This window comes from Bufo bufo, chromosome 1, assembly GCF_905171765.1.
Source record: "Bufo bufo chromosome 1, aBufBuf1.1, whole genome shotgun sequence".
NCBI lineage: Eukaryota > Metazoa > Chordata > Amphibia > Anura > Bufonidae > Bufo > Bufo bufo.
The window spans coordinates 504,107,386-504,128,375 of NC_053389.1; the positions used below are offsets into that span (position 1 = coordinate 504,107,386).

General features: G+C 39.6%; 1 protein-coding gene across 1 annotated transcript in view; it reads right to left on the bottom strand.

Moving 5' to 3' along the window:
- PDZRN4 (PDZ domain containing ring finger 4) overlaps positions 1-20,990 on the bottom strand; it is a 208,101-nt gene that overhangs the window by 35,481 nt on the left and 151,630 nt on the right. The window contains exons 2-3 of the mRNA XM_040415734.1: positions 17,797-18,050; positions 16,866-16,968 (exon numbers count right to left, since the gene is read on the bottom strand). Coding sequence (XP_040271668.1) covers positions 16,866-16,968; positions 17,797-18,050 — 357 coding nt within the window. The remainder of the gene's footprint in view (positions 1-16,865; positions 16,969-17,796; positions 18,051-20,990) is intronic.

The following is a 20,990-nucleotide window of genomic DNA, read 5'->3' on the forward strand; positions in this document are numbered from 1 at the left end:
TAAACAGAACTTTACACTTTCTATAGCTCAATGATTGTTCCTCTAGTATAACGTTGACTGCATGTTATTGTCGCATTCTTATATATAATTTGTTAAAAAACATGTCTATATCAAGGTGACAAATACCACTTTAAGGGAACAAGAAAAGTATAACAATAGATTGTCTAAACGTAATGTACAACCTGCAGTCCAGATTCAGACTTTGCTATGATGATATTTGAGACTGTTTGTGGCTCTATTCATACTTCAGTCATAAATTGCTCTTTCAGGGTGTTATCTTTTAACAATAGTTGTGAAATATAGTCATCACCAGACTATCTACAGAAACCGAGAGAAATCGGCCAAAAAAAAATTTCACAGTCAGGTTCTGAAACATTACAGCTAAATCACTGCCACTGATGTTCTGCCAGAGAAAAATAAAAATCATATAAATTACAATAACTGTAAGTGTTGCAAGGGGACTTATGTTTAAGAAAGCCAAAACCAAATATTATATTGTATAAAAGTGAAGAAAACCCACTACTATCACAAACAACTTTATATAAAAATACAGATTGCTAGGTCGGTCTTCATACACAAGAGAGAACATTGGGTCAAGTAGCTCATTATATGAAACTGAACATTTTCTATATGAGACATAACCTTGTAATTTTGCATTTATAGTACAGCTCTTATTTTTCAGGAAGGTCTTCATAGCCCTAGGAATAAAGGTTTAACTATAATCTGTAAAGTATTAAGATTAGTTTTTTTTTAGCAATTATGGTATTATATTTTAATGACTTAGATTTAATGAATTACTTAAATGAACATGTATTAATCCAAGATGATACAGAGTACATAACTGGCTTTGCATTCTCTTTTTTTCATTGCTTACTGAACTTGTGGCTATGATTTATAAAAGTGCTGAAAGCATGCTGTTTCAAAAATACTTATTAAAAAGAGTATTGCAGTAAAATGAAACAAAAAATATTTAACCCCTTAAGGACACGGCCATATTTCACCTTAAAGGGTTTCCACCACAAGAAATACTGTTATGTAGCTGACTGACATTAGCGATGTGCTAATGTCAGCACTACATAACAGTATGTTTTTTACCTTTCTCCCTGCAGCCGTTTTGGTAAAAAAAAAAGCACTTTTATAATATGCTAATGAGCCTCTAGGTGCTATGTGGGCATAAAATCAGCACCTAGAGGCCCCGTCTACTCACCCTTTATCCCGCCCAGGTCCTCTGTTGTGCCCGCCCCGCTCCTCTTGATTGATGCCACGGTCCACCGCATCGTTGCCGAAATCCCACGCCTGCGCCATTTACTTCTGTATTCGGCACAGGCACAGTGAGTGAAGGCCTCTCTCCTGATGCCGGCTTCCTCACTGTGACGTAGTCGGCGCAGGCGCAGTGAGGAATACGGCACCAGGAGCGCATCATTCACTCACTGCGCCTGCGCCGAATAAAGAAGTGAATGGCGCAGGCGCGGGATTTCGGGAGCGATGCGGCGGACCGTGCCATCAATCAAGAGGAGCGGGACGGGCAGAACAGAGGACCTGGGCGGGATAAAGGGTGAGTGGACGGAGCCTCTAGGTGCTGATTTTACGCACACATAGCACCTAGAGGCTCATTAGCATATTATAATAGCTCTTTTTTTACCAAAACGGCTGCAGGGAGAAAGGTAAAAAACAAACTGTTATGTAGTGCTGACATTAGCGCATCGCTAATGTCAGTCAGCTACATAACAGTATTTCTGGTGGTAGAAACCCTTTAAGGACCAGGCAATTTTTTGCAAATCTGACCACTGTCACTTTATGTGTGAATAACTTTAAAACGCTTTTACTTATTCAGGCCATTCTGAGATAGTTTTTTCGTCACTTATTGTACTTCATGACACTGGTAAAATGGAGTCAAAAGAATTTATTTTTATTTATAAGAAAATACCAATTTTACCAAAAATTTTGAAAAATTAGCAAATTTCCAAGTTTCAATTTCTCTACTTCTATAATACACAGTAATACCTCCAAAAATAGTTATTACTTTACATTCCGGATATGTCTACTTCATGTTTGGATCATTTTGGGAATGCCATTTTATTTTTGGGGATGTTAGAAGGCTTAGAAGTTTAGAAGCAAATCTTGAAATTTTTCTGAAATTTTCAAAAACCCACTTTTTAAGGACCAGTTCAGGTCTTTGTGAGGCTTACATAATAGAAACCACCCCATTATAGAAACTACACCCCTCAAGGTATTCAAAACTGATTTTACAAATGTTGTTAACCCTTTAGATGTTCCACAAGAGTTAATTGCAAATGGAGATAAAATTCCTGAATTTCTATTTTTTTTAGCAAATTTTCCATTTTAATCTATTTTTTCCAAAAACAAAGCAAGGGTTAATAGCCAAAAAAAGCTCAATATTTATTGCCCTGATTCTGTAGTTTGCAGAAACACCCCATATGTGGCCGTAAACTACTGTACGGCATCAGGGGTTCTTCAAATGAGACATGGTGCCAAAAAAAGGGCATCAAAATCTGCCTTCCAGAAACAATATGACGTTCCTTACCTTCTGCGCCCTGCCGTTTAGTCATACAGCAGTTTACGACCACATATGGGGTGTTTCTGTAAACTGAAGAAACAGGGTAATAAATATAAAGTTTTATTTGGCTGTTAACCCTTGCTTTGTTACTGGAAAAAATAGATAAAAATTGAAAATTTGCCAAAAAATTGCTGTTTTGGCACCGTTTTTATTTAATATTTTTGACCGTTTTCATCTGAGGGGTTAGGTCATGGGGTATTTTTATAGAGTAGATTCTTACGGACGCGGCGATACCTAATATGTCTACTTTTTTAAAATTTATTTAAGTTTTACACTATATTATCCTTTTTTAAACAAACCAAAAAAAATAACATTTTAGTATCTCCATAGTCTAAGAGTCAGTTTTCTTTTAGTTTTTAGCCGTATGTCTTAGGTAGGATCATTTTTTGTGGGATAAGAGGACGGTTTCATTGGCACTATTTTGGGGGGCATATGACTTTTTGATCGCTTGTTATTACATTTTTTGTGATGTAAGGTGACAAAAAAATACCTTTTTTTGCACCGATTTTTGTTAATTTTTTGGACCGTGTTCATCTGAGGGGTTAGGTCATGGGGTATTTTTATAGAGCAGATTCGTAAGGACTCGGTGATACCTTATATGTCTACTTTTTTAAAATGTATTTAGGTTTTACACTATATTATCCTTTTTTAAACAAAAAAAAACATTTTAGAATATCTTCACAGTCTGAGTCAGGTTTTTTTTAAGTTTTTAGACGATTGTCTTAGTTAGGAGCTAATTTTTTGATGTAAGGTGACAAAAAAATATAAAATTTTGCACCGTTTTTATTTTATGTTTTTGACCGTGTTCATCTGAGAGGTTAGGTCATGGGGTATTTTTATAGAGCAGATTCTTACAGACTGAAGCCTGCTGTGGGAATCTGGATTCCTGGTTGGCCAACAAAATCAGGAATCACAGGCTCAAAATCCTCTGGGGTACACGATGCAAGTTCACCGGTAGGGGGCCCCAGAGCTGCTCGTACTAGTGTGGGCCACAGGGTCCCTGGCATGGCGGCCCCCTTGCTCCGCCTGGCGGCGTCTCCACCACGTTGGGAGCTCATCATCATCACTAGATGATGAGGAGGAAGCAGATGACAAGAGGAAAGTCGGGTCATCCTCGTCCTCACTGGGGCTCTCGGAGTCGGAGGCAAGCTGGGCATATGCCTCCTCGGCCGAGAACATCCGGCGGGCCATAAGGGAGTGTGTGTGTGTGTGTGCATGGGGGGGGGCACGGGTGTTCGCAGACTTTGCCCTAAACCTAACAGAAAAAATATATAAAAAAATTCAAACTCGCTGATCAGCCGTCCAAATCTGATCATCGGTGCAGTGGGCAATGCGCTAACAGTGGCCGGACGCTAAGAGTGCCGCAACCCTGCGGGGTCTAGGGTCACACAGCTGTGCTGTGGACCCCAGACACCCGATCAGGGTGATGCAACACTCAAACTTTTTTTTCCCCCCTAAACTTTCCCTAAATATCCCTGCCTAACCTAACCTTTCCCTAGCCTGTCCCTAAAGTACCTTTTAGTGCCAGATGGCACTGTGGAGGGTCAGAAGGGGGGTGCTGGGCACAGATGGGGGTGCTGGGTCAGGAGATCCAACGCAGGCTGCTCTCTCTCCTCGCTCCCGGATGCAGAATGGAGGAGGAGAGGAGAGCTGGGGGGAGTTAACCCCCGCCCGCCCGTGCAGCCAATAGGAAGCGATTCTGTGAGGTGATGTCACCATCACCTCACAGGATCTAAGGATGGTGATTGGTGGTGTATTATCACACCACCGATTGCCATCCTATTCTGGGTTATTGGGTCACCAGAGACCCGAATAACCCAGAAACGCCCTGTGGTTAGCTGCGATCACTGATACGGGGGGAAGGGGGATATCACAGAACTATCACAGAGTGCCTGCTAAATGATTTCAGCAGAAAAAAACTGTATGATTTTTAACTCCCTGCCTGCTGCCGTTCTCTCAAAATACTTTTATAATATGCTAATGAGCCTCTAGGTGCTACTGGGGCATTGCTGAGGCACCTAGAGGCTCCGTCTTCTCACCCTTTTGCACGCCCATGTCCAGTTTATTGACGTTCTAGTTCTCCTCAGTGCCACCAAAATCCTGCGCATGCGCCGTCCCATTTAGTATTCGACGCAGCCGCAGTGAGTGAAGGATGCTCTCCTGCTGCCAGCTTCACTCATTGCACTTGCGCCGAATATTAAACGGGACGGCGCAGGCGCGGGATTTTACGGGCAGAGAGGAGAACTAGGACGTCAATCAACTGGACATGGGCGTGCCAAAGGGTGAGAGGACGGAGCCTCTAGGTGCTGCAGCAAAACGCCAGTAGCACCTAGAGGCTCATTAACATATTATAAAAGTCTTAATTTTGAGGGAACGGCGGCAGACAGGGAGTTAAAATTCATACAGTTATGTTCTGCTGACATTAGCACATCGCTAATGTCAGCCAGATACATAACGATTTTTCTGATGGCAGAAACCCTTTAATAGATTCCAATTAGAGTTGAGCAAACACCTGGAAGTTCGGGTTCGACGGGTTCAGCCGAACTTCGCAAAAAAGTTTGAGTTTGGGACCCGAACTTGACCCGAACTTGACCCCGAACTCGAACCCCATTGAAGTCAATGGGGACCGGAACTATTGAGCACTAAAATGGCTCTATAAAAGTCATGGAAAGGGCTAGAGGGCAGCAAAAGGCAGCAAAATGTGGCTAAGAGCATGGCAAGTGCTCTGCAAACAAATGTGGATAGGGAAATGACTTAAAATAACTGAAAAAAGGAAAAATAAAAAATTATAATCTTGATCTTGAGGAGGTGGTGGATGTGGTGGTGTTGGTGGAAGCGGCGGTTGAGGAGGAGGAGGTAGCCAATACTGGTTTTTGTTTTTTATTTTATCTTATTTTTATTAATTTTTTTGTTTAAATTTGGGGTAGACCCGAAAACATTGGGAAATATAAAAAATAAAACAAAGAGAAAGTGCGCTGAAGTACAACAATGGCTGGGTGAGGCCGGTATACATGTCTATTCTGCACAAGGTACGAACAAGTCCTGTTTGATCCCTGCCTGGTTCATTTTAATGAACATGAGCTTGTCCACATTGGCTGTGGACAGGCGGCTGCGCTTGTCTGTGATAACCCCCTCCTGCCGTGCTAAACAAACGTTCAGAAAATACACTAACTGCAGGGCAGGCCAGCACCTCCAAGGCGTAAAAAAGGGCAAGCTCAGGCCATGTGCCCAATTTGGAGACCCAGAAGTTGAAGGGGGCAGACCCATCAGTCAGTACGTGTAGGCGTGTGCACACATACTGCTCCACCATGTTGCTGAAATGCTGCATCCTGCTAAGACGTTCCATATCAGCTGGTGGTGCTGGTTGTTTTGGCGTGCTGACAAAACTTTTCCACATTTCAGCCATGCTAACCCTGCCTTCTGAGGTACTGGTGGTGCCCCAGCTGCGTTGTCGACCCCTTTTCTCCTCCTCTGCCGTCGCCTTGTGCTTCCACTGAGCCAGGTGGAAATGCCATTAGCAGCGTGTCTACCAGTGTGTGCTTGTAGTCGCGCATCTTCCGATCAGTAACAGAAGTTTTTACTAAATTTTGTTCCCTGTCAGCAATGCAGAGCAGGGCTTTTTCACCGGCAAAAATAGGTTAATGTCAACCATCAATGTAACAGACGAATTTTAGAAATTTAGGTCCCTGTCACATATGCAGAGCAGGGGTTTGTATACAGCAAAAATGGTAAAATGTCAACCGAGAATGTAACAGACGATTTTTAGAAATTTTGGTCCCTGTCACTTATGCAGAGCAGGGGTTTATTCACGCCAAAAATTGTAAAATGTCACCCAAGAATGTATCAGACGCTTTTGCCCCTTGCTCCCTCTTTTGCTGTGCTGGTGCCTCTGTGCGACCACCGCCTCTTCCTCCAAACTGCACACATCACTCGCATGACCTTGAGTCCATGTGCGGTCTATTACTCATCATCCTCCACATCATCTTCCACCCACTCTTTACCCCTGCCCTGCAGACTGCAGAAAGCCGCAGCAGTAGGCACCTGTGTTTCGTCATCATCAGAGACGTGCTGCGGGGGTCTTCCCATGTCCTCATCCTGAAACATAAGTGGTTGGGCATCAGTGCACACAATCTCTTCAACTTCTGGGGCAGGGTTAGGTGGATGGCCCACAGAAACCCTGCCAGCAGAGTCTTTATAAAGCATAAGAGACTGCTGCATGACTTGGGGCTCAGACTGCTTGCCTGATTTGCAAGGGGGTGAGTTGAAAGACAGATGGCCATGGGCTGTAGCTGCCAACTCTGAGCTTTCAGCAGGGGACTGGGTGGGAGAAAATGTGAAGGAACTGTAGGCACTGTTAGCCACCCAATCTACTATCGCCTGTACTTGTTCTGGCCTCACCATTCGTAAAGCCGCATTCGAGAATACCAAATAATGCTGAAGGTTCTGTCGCCTACTCGCACCTGAGGAAGGCGTTTCACTTGGGGCGCGTAGCTTGCACAGATCGACCATGTCCTCTACCTGCAACAGGAGCTCCACCAACACCAGCAGCACCACGACCAGGGCCACGTCCCTTTTTTGACGCTCTACTCCTTGTGAACAATGCATAGCAGGGTTTTTTCGATGGCCAAAATGGGTTAATGTCACCCAAAAATGGAAGAGATGAATTTTAGAAATGTAACCTAGGCAGAGCAGGGGTTTTCGGATAGGAAAAATGGGTTAATGTCACCCAACAATGGAACAGACGAGTTTTTTTTAACTTATTGCCCTGTCTGCTATGCAGTGCTAAGGTACTTTATTGCCCCCCAAAAAATAATTCTCACACACAATGAAACAGATAGATTTAACTGTATTTCTTTAACTACCAGAAATGCAGCACAGGGCAAAAAGGCACTTTATCCCCCCCCCCCCCCCCCCCCAAAAAAAAGATTTTTTTTAAACCTAAATGAAACCGATGGATTTAACTGAGATTATATTTCACTCTCACAGATGAAGCACAGGTTTTTTTTTACATAACAAATGGTGGATATGTCACCCCTACAATGGAACAGATGAATTTGCTGAATTTATGTGCCTGCCTGTCACATGTGCAAGCCTCAGAGGTACTTTACACCCAAAAATGGGAATTTGAAGCCCAAAAATGTAACAGCGGTATTTAATGGTTTTATTTGGCTGACAGGAACGCAGCGTGGGCCGCAAATGTACTTTATAGCAACAAAATTTCAAATTTTTCACCAAAAAATGTAACTGCAGTATTTGGCGGTTTTATTGGACTGTCAGAAATGCAGCACAAGACAAAACGGTACTTTATTGCCCAAAAAAAGTTTTTTTTAACCCTAAATGAAACAGATGGATTTAACTGAGATTATATTTCACTCTCACAGATGAAGCACATGGGTTTTTTACTCAAAAATTAGTGAATATGTCACCCCTACAATGGAACAAATGGATTTGCTGAATTTATGTGCCTGCCGGTCACATATGCAGTGCAGGCCTCAGAGGTACTTTACAACAAAAAATTTAAATATGTCACCCCACAATGGAACAGATGGGTTTAACTGATTATATTTCACTCTCAGAAATGCAGCACAGGGGTACATTACAGAAAAAAATGGGGATATGTCACCCCCTGGGTCCCTGAACTCACAGACGGTATTATTTTCCCTTCCCCTGGCACATATGCAGTGCAGGTGCACTTTAAAAATGAGTATATGTTGGCCGCTGAACTACAAGAAAAGGATTAAATGATTGTCCCTGGCACATATGCAGTACAGGTGCACTGCTGTTGCACAAAATGGCCGCCGACGCCCACCTAACTAACAGACGGATTAAAAATTTTTGTTCAGTCTTACTGGGCTCAGGGCAGGGTACAAAAATGTTGCATTGCACCCCCAAAACAAAGAACGCTGTAGATCGCTAACTTCACACCAAGTGTAGATATTAGAGTCTTTCCAAATCTCTCCCTCACAGTAGTGATGAGCGGTAGTAGTCATATTCGAATTCGCGATATTTCGCGAATATTTAGTAGAATATTCGGCGAATATTCGCAAATTCGAATATTCGTTATATTCTACGATTTTTTTACTCGAAAAATCGACAAGGTAATGAGCGCTTAATATGCGAATTTTCGTAATGCCGAGCAAAAACATGATTTCTCCCTGCTCCTTGCTTGTGGGCCAATGAGTCATAGCACTATATCAAATATATTAGTTTTTTTTTGAATATTTGTAATATTCGAAAACAAGAATATATAGCAATACAGCCAAAATTCGAAAAAACTAATGTAAAGCAATTTAGCTAATATAGTGCTATAATCTTTTTTTTTATAGTTGTCATTTTTTTCCTATCTGAACTTCAGATAAGAAAAAAATTAAAACTATTAGACAAAGAAGATTATAGCACTATATTAGCTAAATTGCTCTATATCCGTTTTTTTTCGAATATTCGCTATATATTGCTATATATTCTTGTTTTAGAATATTACGAATATTCGAAAAAACTAATATATATTCGATATAGTGCTATATATTAGTTTTTTCGAATATTCTTAATTTTTCCCATTTAAAGTCATGATTCCTCCCTGCTTCTTGCTTGTGGGCCAATGAGTCATTGGCCCACAAGCAAGAAGCAGGGAGGAATCATGTTTTTACTCGGCAATTGAAAAATTTGCGATTAAAATTTGCATTACGAAAATTCGCATTACGAAAATTTGCAATAAAAAAAAGTCTAGAATATTTAAAATTACGAATATATATCACTATATATATGCAGCCTTTCAACAAGCGCCATTAAATTGCTGAACACCAAACTCGAACCCGAACTTTTACAAAAAATTTCGGGTCCGGGTACAAAAAACCTTAAAGTTCGGTACGAACCCAAACTTTACAGTTCGGGTTCGCTCAACCCTAATTCCAGTGTCTAATTCCTAAGGGCAACCATATAAATTCAATAGTAATTATTTGGCCAACAGCTATCTCTCCTTACTCCTCCCAGCTTTCCATACACCTAGATGTTTGGAACATGTATGTTTATTCAATGGGGAGAGGGGAGAAAGCTTCTGACAGATACTTCTGGCGGTAGCTTAACTTCCAATAGAAAAAAAGGATCAGAAGAAAAATTTCAGTTCACCTGAACCTTCTCTCTCCCAAAACTATCTGTCAGAGAGTCAAAAACTCTCCACACATATCAGACTGTTGCCCAAACCTACCATTCTCAGCAGGCTCGGTCGACAATACACAAATCTGTAGGTGGGCCCTAAATAGAATCTGTTAGCTCTAAAACATCCCCAAACTAGAGTAAGTGGTGTAAAGTGTAAGTGGTGCTGAGTCCAATGAAGTAATTTTCCTTCTCACTTGCATTCTGAATCTGTGTTCTGACAAACTAGCAGTAAAATGCATTGAGTGGACTCCTATGCTCACGCACATAATGGAGAGGACTCGGGGAGGATACATTTTACTGTGTGGAAGCACAGCATTGGAATACAAGTGAGTATGAAGATTCAAATTACATAAATGGACTCAGCATCACTTACAGTTGCAAGAAAAAGTATGTGAACCCTTTAGAATGATATGGATTTCTGCACAAATTGGTCATAAAATGTGATTTGATATTCATCTAAGTCACAAAAATAGACAATCACAGTCTGCCTAAACTAATAACACACAAAGAATTAAATGTTACCATGTTTTTATTAAACACACCATGTAAACATTCACAGTGCAGGTGGAAAAAGTATGTGAACCCCTAGACTAATGACATCTCCAAGAGCTAATTGGAGTGAGGTGTCAGCCAACTGGAGTCCAATCAATTGGAGGTGTTGGTTACAGCTGCCCTGCCCTATAAAAAACACACACCAGTTCTGGGTTTGCTTTTCACAAGAAGCATTGCCTGATGTGAATGATGCCTCGCACAAAAGAGCTCTCAGAAGACCTACGATTAAGAATTGTTGACTTGCATAAAGCTGGAAAGGGTTATAAAAGTATCTCCAAAAGCCTTGCTGTTGATCAGTCCACGGTAAGACAAATTGTCTATAAATGGAGAAAGTTCAGCACTGCTGCTTCTCTCTCTAGGAGTGGCCATCCTGTAAAGATGATTGCAAGAGCACAGCGCAGACTGCTCAATGAGGTGAAGAAGAATCCCAGAGTGTCCGCTAAAGACTTTCAAAAGTCTCTGGCATATGCTAACATCCCTGTTAGCGAATCTACGATACGTAAAACACTAAACCAGAATGGATTTCATGGGAGGATACTACAGAGGAAGCCACTGCTGTCCAAAAAAAACATTGCTGCACGTTTACAGTTTGCACAAGAGCACCTGGATGTTCCACAGCAGTACTGGCAAAATATTCTGTTGACAGATGAAACCAAAGTTGAGTTGTTTGGAAGAAACACACAACACTATGTGTAGAGAAAAAGCGGCACAGCACAACAACATCAAAACCTCATCCCAACTGTGAAGTATGTGTAACGGGGTTCCGAAGGTGCACTCGGTCCCCCATTGCCCGCAGAACTGTTGCTTAGCTTTGGGAATGAGGATCTGTGTTTGACCTCATTCCCAGGGCGGCTTCACTGCTGGGTGGCTCCCTGCTCCTAAGTCTGCCTTGAGCGCCAAGCTGATCACTCGGTGCTCAACTGGTTGGTCTGTCGGTCATGTGACGCTGGCCACTATAAATACAGGCAGCCTGCTAGCCACAGGTTGCCTGTTAATTTCTAGGTTCCTGGCTATTTGTTGGACTACTGAATACTCACCTGATTCCGTTCCCTGACGATCCTTTTGCCTGCTCCTCCTGTACTGCGCATCCGTCCTGGTATTGTGACCTCGGCTCCCACCTGACTACTCTCTTAGGACTCCTCTTGTACTTCTCTACTCTCCTGGTATTTGACCCCGGCTTCTCCTGACCATTCTTTGCTTAACCCTTTGTACTGCGTAGCTCTCTTGGTTCTGACCCGGTCCGTTCATGTTCCGTATTTTGTCTTGTCTGTCTTCCCTGCACGTATCCTAAGTTAGGGACTGTCGTCCAGTTGTTCCCTGTCATCAGGACTCGTGAGGCAAGTAGGCAGGGCCAGGGGTGAGGGTGGAGCGCAGTGGTCACTATCCTTCCCCCTGTGTGTGTGTGGACGTGACCGTTACAGTATGGTGGTGGGGGCATCATGGTTTGGGGCTGCTTTGCTGCGTCAGGGTCTGGACGAATTGCTGTCATCGAAGGAAAAATGAATTCCCAAGTTTATCAAGACATTTTGCAATAGAACTTAAGGCCATCTGTCCACCAGCTGAAGCTTAACAGAAAATGGGTGTTGCAACAGGACAACGACCCAAAGCATAGAAGTAAATCAACAACAGAATGGCTTATACAGAAGAAAATACCCCTACTGGAGTGGCCCAGTTAGAGTCCTGACCTCAACCAGATTGAGATGCTGTGGCATGATCCTATGCTAGCATTTCATTTATTGAACATTATTAATTAGTTAAAATTAGTAGAAAAAAATAAAAAATTGTTCAAGTCTTGTTTCTGTGTATTCCTACGGCAGATACACTTTAATCTATTATGGCATTTCCTTCCTATCCCCCAGACGACTCTTAACAATGAAAACAAATATAGAGTTTATGTATTAAGTGCAAAAGAAATAAACATGGCCCAAACAGAATTACGAGGCTGCAAACACATTCAATCTGTCGAAAGCATTGCAATCACAGTTGAAATTGGATTCCCTCATGTCTTCTCACTTATCAGCGATGACAGGCTGAGAATGGCATGACTTTTTGAAAAGTAGAGAGAGGGGACAAATCAGAATTGATGTCAGATTCAACTAAATAGATATGGGTGGCGGTGCAGTAAAAAGACATTTGTGTTTATCAATTCCATGTGCTCGATGAAGATAATGCTCTGGCCAGAGGACCGGAATAAGTATTATTTTTCAATGTTCTCCAATATTGGAATATCAGAGGATTTTTGCTTACTTGTATGGGGAAAAGTGTTTATTTTTTACATACCTAAATTGGGTTTTTCTGTAGCACAATTGTAAAACCCACTTAATGTTCTATTGTACTTCAGTGACTTCCCAAGCTCAATGCAAATTTTTCTGTTATCCACACAGTAAAATACTATACATATTTAAATGTCATTTAAGGTTTAACTATAGCTATATTTTTCTTTTAGGACAAGTTGTTTGGCTTTTAGCTTTTAGCTCTAATTCACATTCTGACAAGCTAGATGGATATATTTCCTGGATAAATACCCTGAAAGATACTGATTGAGGAATTTCACTGGAGATTGAATACCACTGATTACCGTATATTGAGATTTTTTTGCACCAGCAAACATCACATATTGGTGGCCACGAGCCTCTAAATTTCTTGCATTTAACATATCAATAACTGCAGGTTAGCAGTGGAATCAGAAATGTATGTGGACAAAATATATTACTGTAAGAACTGTGAATCTGTGGAATAGACTACCTCAGGACATAGTTACAACAGGGACAGTAGATAGTTTTAAAAATAGTTTAGATGAATTCTTAAAAGTAAATGACATTAATGCTTATGAAAATGTGTAGAAATCTGAGTCTCACTTCCTTCTGGGATTCGTGCCCCCACCTATCCCTTGGTTGAACTTGATGGACTTATGTCTTTTTTTTAACCGTATTAACTATGTAACTATCAGCAAAGAATTTGTATTATTTATTGTAAAAAAATGTAACTATTTAAAGCATGAATAAAGGTTGTGCGTAAGTAGTTAAAAGAAAACACAACATCTAGATGGTTGGCACTGATGGCCACATATTGGTGACAGTGATGGTCAGTTTGCAGTGTTCGCGAACACATGCGGGCTGCCATCTTTAGTAAGGTAAACTCACCTGTCCGGCGATGCACAGGTAAGCCCTTACCTGTGCCGGGAGCTGGTCTGAAATCAAATGCAGTCACCGGGAGCAGGAAGTTCCGAGAACAGCCCGATAAAGGCCCCCTCAGAACTGCCTGCTCCCGGTGACTGCATTTGATTTCAGACCGGCTCCTGTGCATCAGTGGCCACAGTTTATACTTTTTTACTTTGTTGTGCGTAAGAGTAGTGGTACCGCGCATGATTACCAAAAGTCACACACAAGTTAGATGAAAATCATGGTCCCAATACAAATTCTGTTCATATTTGGAAAAAAATATTGCAACAGACTTTGAAAGTATTGCAGATGTTAGAAATAAGCTGCTTTGGGATACACTTACTAGCTTAGGTCTCATTTTGACGGAAGTTGCACATGTTAAAAAGCAACCAAAATTTTGCTACATTTGCTCAATAGTTTGTGACATATATCTTATAACCTCAGACATATTTACAGATCTTATAATAAATATAACATACTTGGGGAGGCAAAACACATCACCATAACATACAAATTGAGAGAACACTGGTTAAAACTAACAAGGGAAATGATTTGAGGTTGTCAGTGATCTACAATATGAACTGTTACAGCCAGTGCAAGGCAGCTACAGCAAAGCCAAAAGGAGCATAGGCGCACATATAGTTCTATTGTTTTACAAATGCTGTATGTTTAGCTTCAGGCAATAGAAAGATACAATACTATACTGATAATGTTTTTTTTATTACTGTATGTCATGTATAATGTTTTACTAGGTCTATACTGAAGGAACTACAAAGTAATGTACACTACTTCTGATGCGCTATCTTGAAATTATCAGTTACTTCCTAAATAGCTTGTGACACTGTATTAATATTTTCTTTTTCCACATTTTTTTAAAGTTATTTATATAGCGCCAACATATTCGGCAGGTGCTTCACAGACATTACCATGATTCACTGTTCCCAGCAGAGCTCACAATCCAAAATCAATAGAAAGCACAATTTCGACACACAAGAAGACATGTCACCATAAAATGCTGTGCACTCTGCAGGCAGCATGTTATAGAGCAGAAGGAGCTGAGCAGATTGATATATAATTTTGTTTGAAAAGATTCAATAAAAATTGCAATTTATACATATAAATCTCTGCTTTTTCTGACCTTAAAGGGGTTGTGTCATCTGAGACTTTGATGGCATATAGTTGGATATGCCATCAGAGTCATGTAACTGCAGAACACACCTCTGGGACCAACACCTATCTCCAAAATGGGCCACCAAAAGCAAACAAGAGTGCATGATGCATGTGCAGAATGCTCTCCATTAATTTCTATGGGAGTTCAAAAGAAAGCTAAGCAAGAGAGCTTGGCTATTTTTGGAAGTTCCGTAAAAATGAACCAAAAGCGCACCACGCAAGTATGGCCTCATCTCCATTGAATTCTATGAGACTGCCAGAAATAGCTGAGCCAGTTCTTGGTTATCTTTGGAACTCCAATAGAAATCAATAGAGGGAGGCCGTGCATGCTCTTCACTCACTTCAGAGGTCCTGTTCTGGATAGATATGAACCCAGGAGTAGGACTCATACTTATCTGACATCGGTGGCAAATTCTAGAGATATGCCACCAATGCCTCATATGAGCCAACCCCATTAAGACCACTCCCACGCACAACTATCAGCGACTGACAGATATGTTTGTATACACACTTACACAGAGAATGCTATCCATCACTGATAACACCTCCTCCATGTACAACTCTCAGTGACTGACAGTTATCTATATATACACACTCACACAGAGAATGGAATCAATCACTGATAACACCCCCCTTGTGTAAAATTATCTGTGACTGATAGCTATCTATGTATACACACTTACACAGAGAATGCTATCAATCACTGATAACACCTCCCCATGTACAACTATCAGTGACTCATAGTAATCTATGTGTACATGCTTACATAGAGAATCCTATCAATCAGTGATAACATCTCACCCACATACAACTATCAGTGACAGCTATGTATACACACTTGTACAGAGAATGCTATCAATCACTAATAACACCTCCCTGTGTGGCCAAGCCAAGTCAACTGTCAGTGACTGTCAGTTATCTATATATACAAACTTACAGAGTAAATGCTGTCAATTGCTGATAATTACTCTTTATGTACAACTACTAGTGGCTAATAGCTATCTGTGTATACACACACTTACACTGGGAAATCAGTCACTGATAAGACAGCTCATGTGTAAAACGTAAGTTAAAAAAAAAAACTGATTCAAATATATAAATTACAGGTTCTGTTCAATCTTTTCCTACAAAACTATGTATCAATCTACTCATCTCCTGCTTTATAACATTGCACATCATTTTGTGGTTACAAGTACTGTTAAAAGGCATAAAAATTCACTGCCTGGCAGTGTTGAATATTTCAGAGATATACACAACAAGGCATGCTAAAATTGATGCATAAAATATCTAGTGTGTAGCCAGCTTTAACTTGAATTATGATATTTTCCACCTACTTTAATTTTGGAAAAATAAAGTTAACAACACAGATAGGGAGTAATGCCAATCTCGACAACTTTCAAGTTGTTTTTTTCCCCTCACCTCTGTGGGCAGCATCCTGTCTAATATTACCGGTATGTACTGTATGTCTTTGGCTCAAAACAAAAACATGGCACTGAACTCTTGGCAGAAAAAGTGGCAAAAAGGCTTGGTGGTACTCAGACTTCACTTACTCTAAATCTTATTCTCATACTAATAATATTTTTGGAAAAAAAAAATTTAGGTCAAGAGCCTACCATAAAACTTTAAGCTCTTATGGCAGAAAATTGAATGATAAGATAAGAAATAAAAAAAAAAACAGACCATAGAGAGCAGCATGACAACTAAAAACTACAAAACAAACCAATGGAGCAGCACTATAAAAAGAAGGGTGCACTCTTTCAAGAAGTTTGGACACCGAACCTCCATTTGCCAATGTTCAAACAAGAAACAGTGAATTTATTCACCCAATGTAGACAACAACTTTTTATCCTCTCCATTGAACCATTTTTGAGCCTGAAAATGGTTCCACTGAGAAAGTAAAATGCTGCCTGCATTAGGTGAAAAAAAAAACACTTTTTCACTTGAAGATTTTGGGAGTGCTGCATGAGTGCTTTCTTGTTTGGACTTGGAAAAATTACAAAGCGCTGACTTATATACTTTCAGTGTTGATAACTATTCAGCAGTAGCAAATTTGAGTACCAAATTTGCGTTTGGTATTATTAGTAAAAACATGAACAAATGACCTTTGCTTGTTCTGACACAACATAACAGTACACTATGCACTTTATGATTATTCATAGTAAATAATACTTATAAGTCAAATTATTAATGCATTCTCCTATGCTGTGAAGGAACTGCAAGCTCTCAGAAGATATGAAAAATAATCTGACCTCATACTCAAAGTCTTCCGTTCTGTCTCCATCAGCAGGAAGGCTGGAAAGATACTCATTACCGTCGTAAAATTCATGCTCCACTGGATGAAGAGAATGGCAGCTATATGGAAAAATTTGGTGCAAGAAGGCCAGATGAGACAACGTTCTTCTTTTTAATTAAAATATGACAAACTTATCTGCAGCCTTTTCTTTTCAAGAGGTTAGAATGGGTTGCTAATCTAAAGAAACATTGAACAAAAAGATATGTTTCTTTTCATTTACTGCACACTTAGAGTAGTCATTTTCATAGCTTAAATTGGATTCCAGGCAATGATCTGTGCACCAAATCAAAAGAAATACAGCAGTACATTCATAACAAAGGTCTGGCAATGTTCCACAGCTGCAGGATTCCAATCTGTCTTTTTGAAACTCAGCCTGTCTTCTAATGAAGCCATGTCCACATTTTATATTCTGGAAAATGTGGACACAATAACTTCAATAAATACAGAAGTACACTTTGCAATAAATTTAAAATACTTTTCTAACAATAAGTGGTAGTGAATGGTTTGATGTGCGGCATGGTTTCTTAATTCGCTTACAAGTTGGTATTATCTGTCTAATCTCAACGTGATGTCCAAGAGCAAAGATTGATTAGGAAAAAAGTACTATTTTCATTTTTTAGATACATTTTAGAAATATTAGATGTGCGATATGCTTTCCAATATGGTTCTTTTAATGGGAAAAAGCTGCATGAAGTAAAGTATTATTCTTAAGAGCAGCTGGAGCCAAGATGTTGGCTGTATTGTATGGCTTAGTCTGACGTTAGACATTGAGTACAGAATTTTCAGATGCCATTTAAAAGTCACACATTTTTATTATTACCGTACTTTATAATATTTTGCATGAAATATGTCTTCATGACACATAACAATTAATGAAATTCCCATACCTGTCAGATAGAAGAAAAGGGCAAATATCTGGAACTGGTGGAGTAGATGGTCTAAGTTTAGCGAGGGCCATGATATGCTCGAATGTTATGTCTGTTTGAGTGCTCACATTCACAAGCTGTACCTCCTGGGAACTTCCATGAGCTCTGTTAACCGGCGTTCGTCTTAATACTTGAACTACAATTGGGTCTTTAGCATTACGAAAGGCTTCAACTGCTTCTTCATGAGTAGCTTTTAAAAGATCTTTCCCATTAACCTATTTAAGGGCACAAAGCATAACATTAAAGTACTGTATAGTTCAAAAATGCTGATCTTAATCTGTACAACAATATAATTTATTATGCAGAGCCCAGTCATTCCTTTATTGACTTTCACTTAAATAACAACATGGCTACATTTCAATGAATCTGTGATCCACCAATCTTATTGACAAGTAAAATAGAGAAAATGCTCTGTAAATTTGCTACTTTTTTTTATCTTGACTGGAGCTGCAAACATTTGTGGATAACATGGACATCAAAAGTGAAACATGGATTTCTATATATAGACAACATTTTATTTTAGAAAATTAGACTCTAACAGAGAAGAATTGCTTTTCAGATCAAGAGGGTTAAAGAGAAATTAAAGATATAAACATTCTTATAAGCTTTCCATATTGAAGTACAGGAAACATTGTGGTAGATCTTACTCTTAAAACCTGGGGCTATATAGGCTGCAAAAATGACATCTACTTCCTCAACCTAAAATATTTTTAGAACAGTTGTAACCCCCCACCCTTATAGGTGCACTCTTAAAGTGCATTCCTTAGTGATCCAAGAAATTAGCAGAACTGAACACATTTCTTACAGTAAAATAAATTGAAAGTCCACGGAAAATTTATAGTCATTAAAGTATATAATGATATCTGTGCAGAGGGCAGACTGATAATCTGCCGTTTTGGAATATTTGTTCTTATGACACATGGTTTGTGATTATTTAGGGGCTTTAGGGTCTGATTTATTTAGGCCTGGTCTTAAATTTGTATTAGTTTTTGGTTCTGATCTGGGTTTTGATACATTGCTGCACCGTTTCACATTTTCTACTTATGTGAATGATGTATCCACAATAGACATCTTATTAAAAGTAAAGGAGAAGGATGGACTATGGCTACAGCACTCTCCACCAAGCTGCACAAAGGGGGACTTTGAATTTATTGAACAATGAATGAGGCATAGGAGAAGGCAGCTTTTGTACCTGCTCAAGTAAAATTTATTTTCCCCTGTTTAGTGTACATATACAGATTTATAATTTTATTTTTATTTTTTGGGGGGGGGAAGAATAGTTAACGTTAACACATGGATGGCACACAATGAAACACTCCAGTATCAAAACCAGCAAATATTGTATGTGGGATGGTATAGTTTGTGTGCCAGTGCTGCTTTTTGGTCCCAGTCTGGACCCTGTCCATGCCAATTGTCCTGGATCAAAAGCAAACATTTTTGCTATTCAAACAAAAGTAGTGACATAGCTGGATTACAAACCATTTTTGTCTACTTCATGTTCATAGAAATGCTGTATTAATCAACAAAAACACTAGTTAACGAAGACTAGATGAGTAACATTTTTTTAACATCTAAACTGGCCAACCAGCCAACTCAATAAAGAAATGTGTCCTAATGGCAAATTCAGTAGTTACAAGAATGTGCTACACTTTCTAGACAATTAGCCTATCATTATAGTTCATAATAGACTTTTATCCATTGTGCACAAGTAAACAACATATTCTCAGACACCCTTATAGGGTATGTTTTCTTAATGATGGGCCAGAACAATCTTTTATTTGAAGCTAAGAGCTATAATAAAAAGGAAAATATTGTGCTGATGGGCAAAGTATCATTTATATTCTACCTATAGTAAGCAATAAAGTAAGTTACTGATTTACTTATTTAATGAGGACCTTTCACCACTCTTGACATGCCTGTTTTAGTAGCTTCATACATTCACCCTGTAATAGCAATTGGAACATCTATTCTTATGGCTCTATGTTATGCCATTCATTTACTATTTCTACTAGAAGTTATGGATAAATTGCTAGCAGTCTGCAGTAAGGGTACAGAGGGGTGGCAACAAGTTGGGGGTGTGTACCTGCATAGTTTGAAAATGGCAGCACTGATTGGATAGAGTCAGACTGTGCAGGGACACCCCCCCCCCCCAAACTGGTTAACACACCCCTGTACCCTTACTGCAAACTGATAGCAATTCATTCATAAATGCTAGTAGAAATAATAAAGGAATGGCACTATATGAATAGATGTTCCAGAATAGTTTTTACATGGGGAATGCATGAAGCTATTAAAACAGGCCTGTCAGGAGTGGTAAAAGGTCCTCTTTAACTTAGTTCATCCAAAGTTACTGGAAAAATTAGGGCAGTAAGATGGCCCAGACAGTTGTGTTTTTTCTTTTCTCAGTGCACACAACTTCCTGATAGCTCAATTGGTTTAGTTGAAAAGGGAATCAGCTTAAGGTACCTTTACCTGAGCCAATTATTGTGCAAATTATCGTTAAATCACGCAAAACTGCAAGATCGTTGAGCAGTGTAAAAGCAATGAACGATAGAGCAACAACCAACAGTTGGTAGATTTCTCATTGGTTCGATCGTTAGTGTTGGCAGAAAATCATTGTTGGATGTTAATGATTTCATATGTGTAAATGGGAATCATTCACTGCACGCCACTCAAATTTCACTTTGTGCAAATGCAACTGTCTTTACAAATGATGGAATATGCAATTGAAATTATGATTTTTGTGAACGATAATCGGCGCATCTAAAGGGATCGTTCTCGAAACATTCACTACACCAAGAAATGACTCGTTTGTCACTCAATAGTACCAATCATTGCCTCGTCTAATGGTACCTTTAGCCATGAGTATAAGATTGTGAGTCCTACATGAAACTAATAAATGAATAAATATTGTGGTACATCTGTTAATAGCACTAGATTTTCAGAAATCAAAAAAAGTTTCCAGTATGTATATTATACATTTATCACATTCACAAATTTTACGAGACCACCCAACCAAGACTGTAACCTTTGTCTAAGCAGTCTCAAATCAACCATAAAAATTGAAACCATTAAACACTTTCTAAAATAATCAGAGTTAGTGAACTGTCTGTCCAATATATTGGTAAAACTATCATGCATTTATACCATTTAGA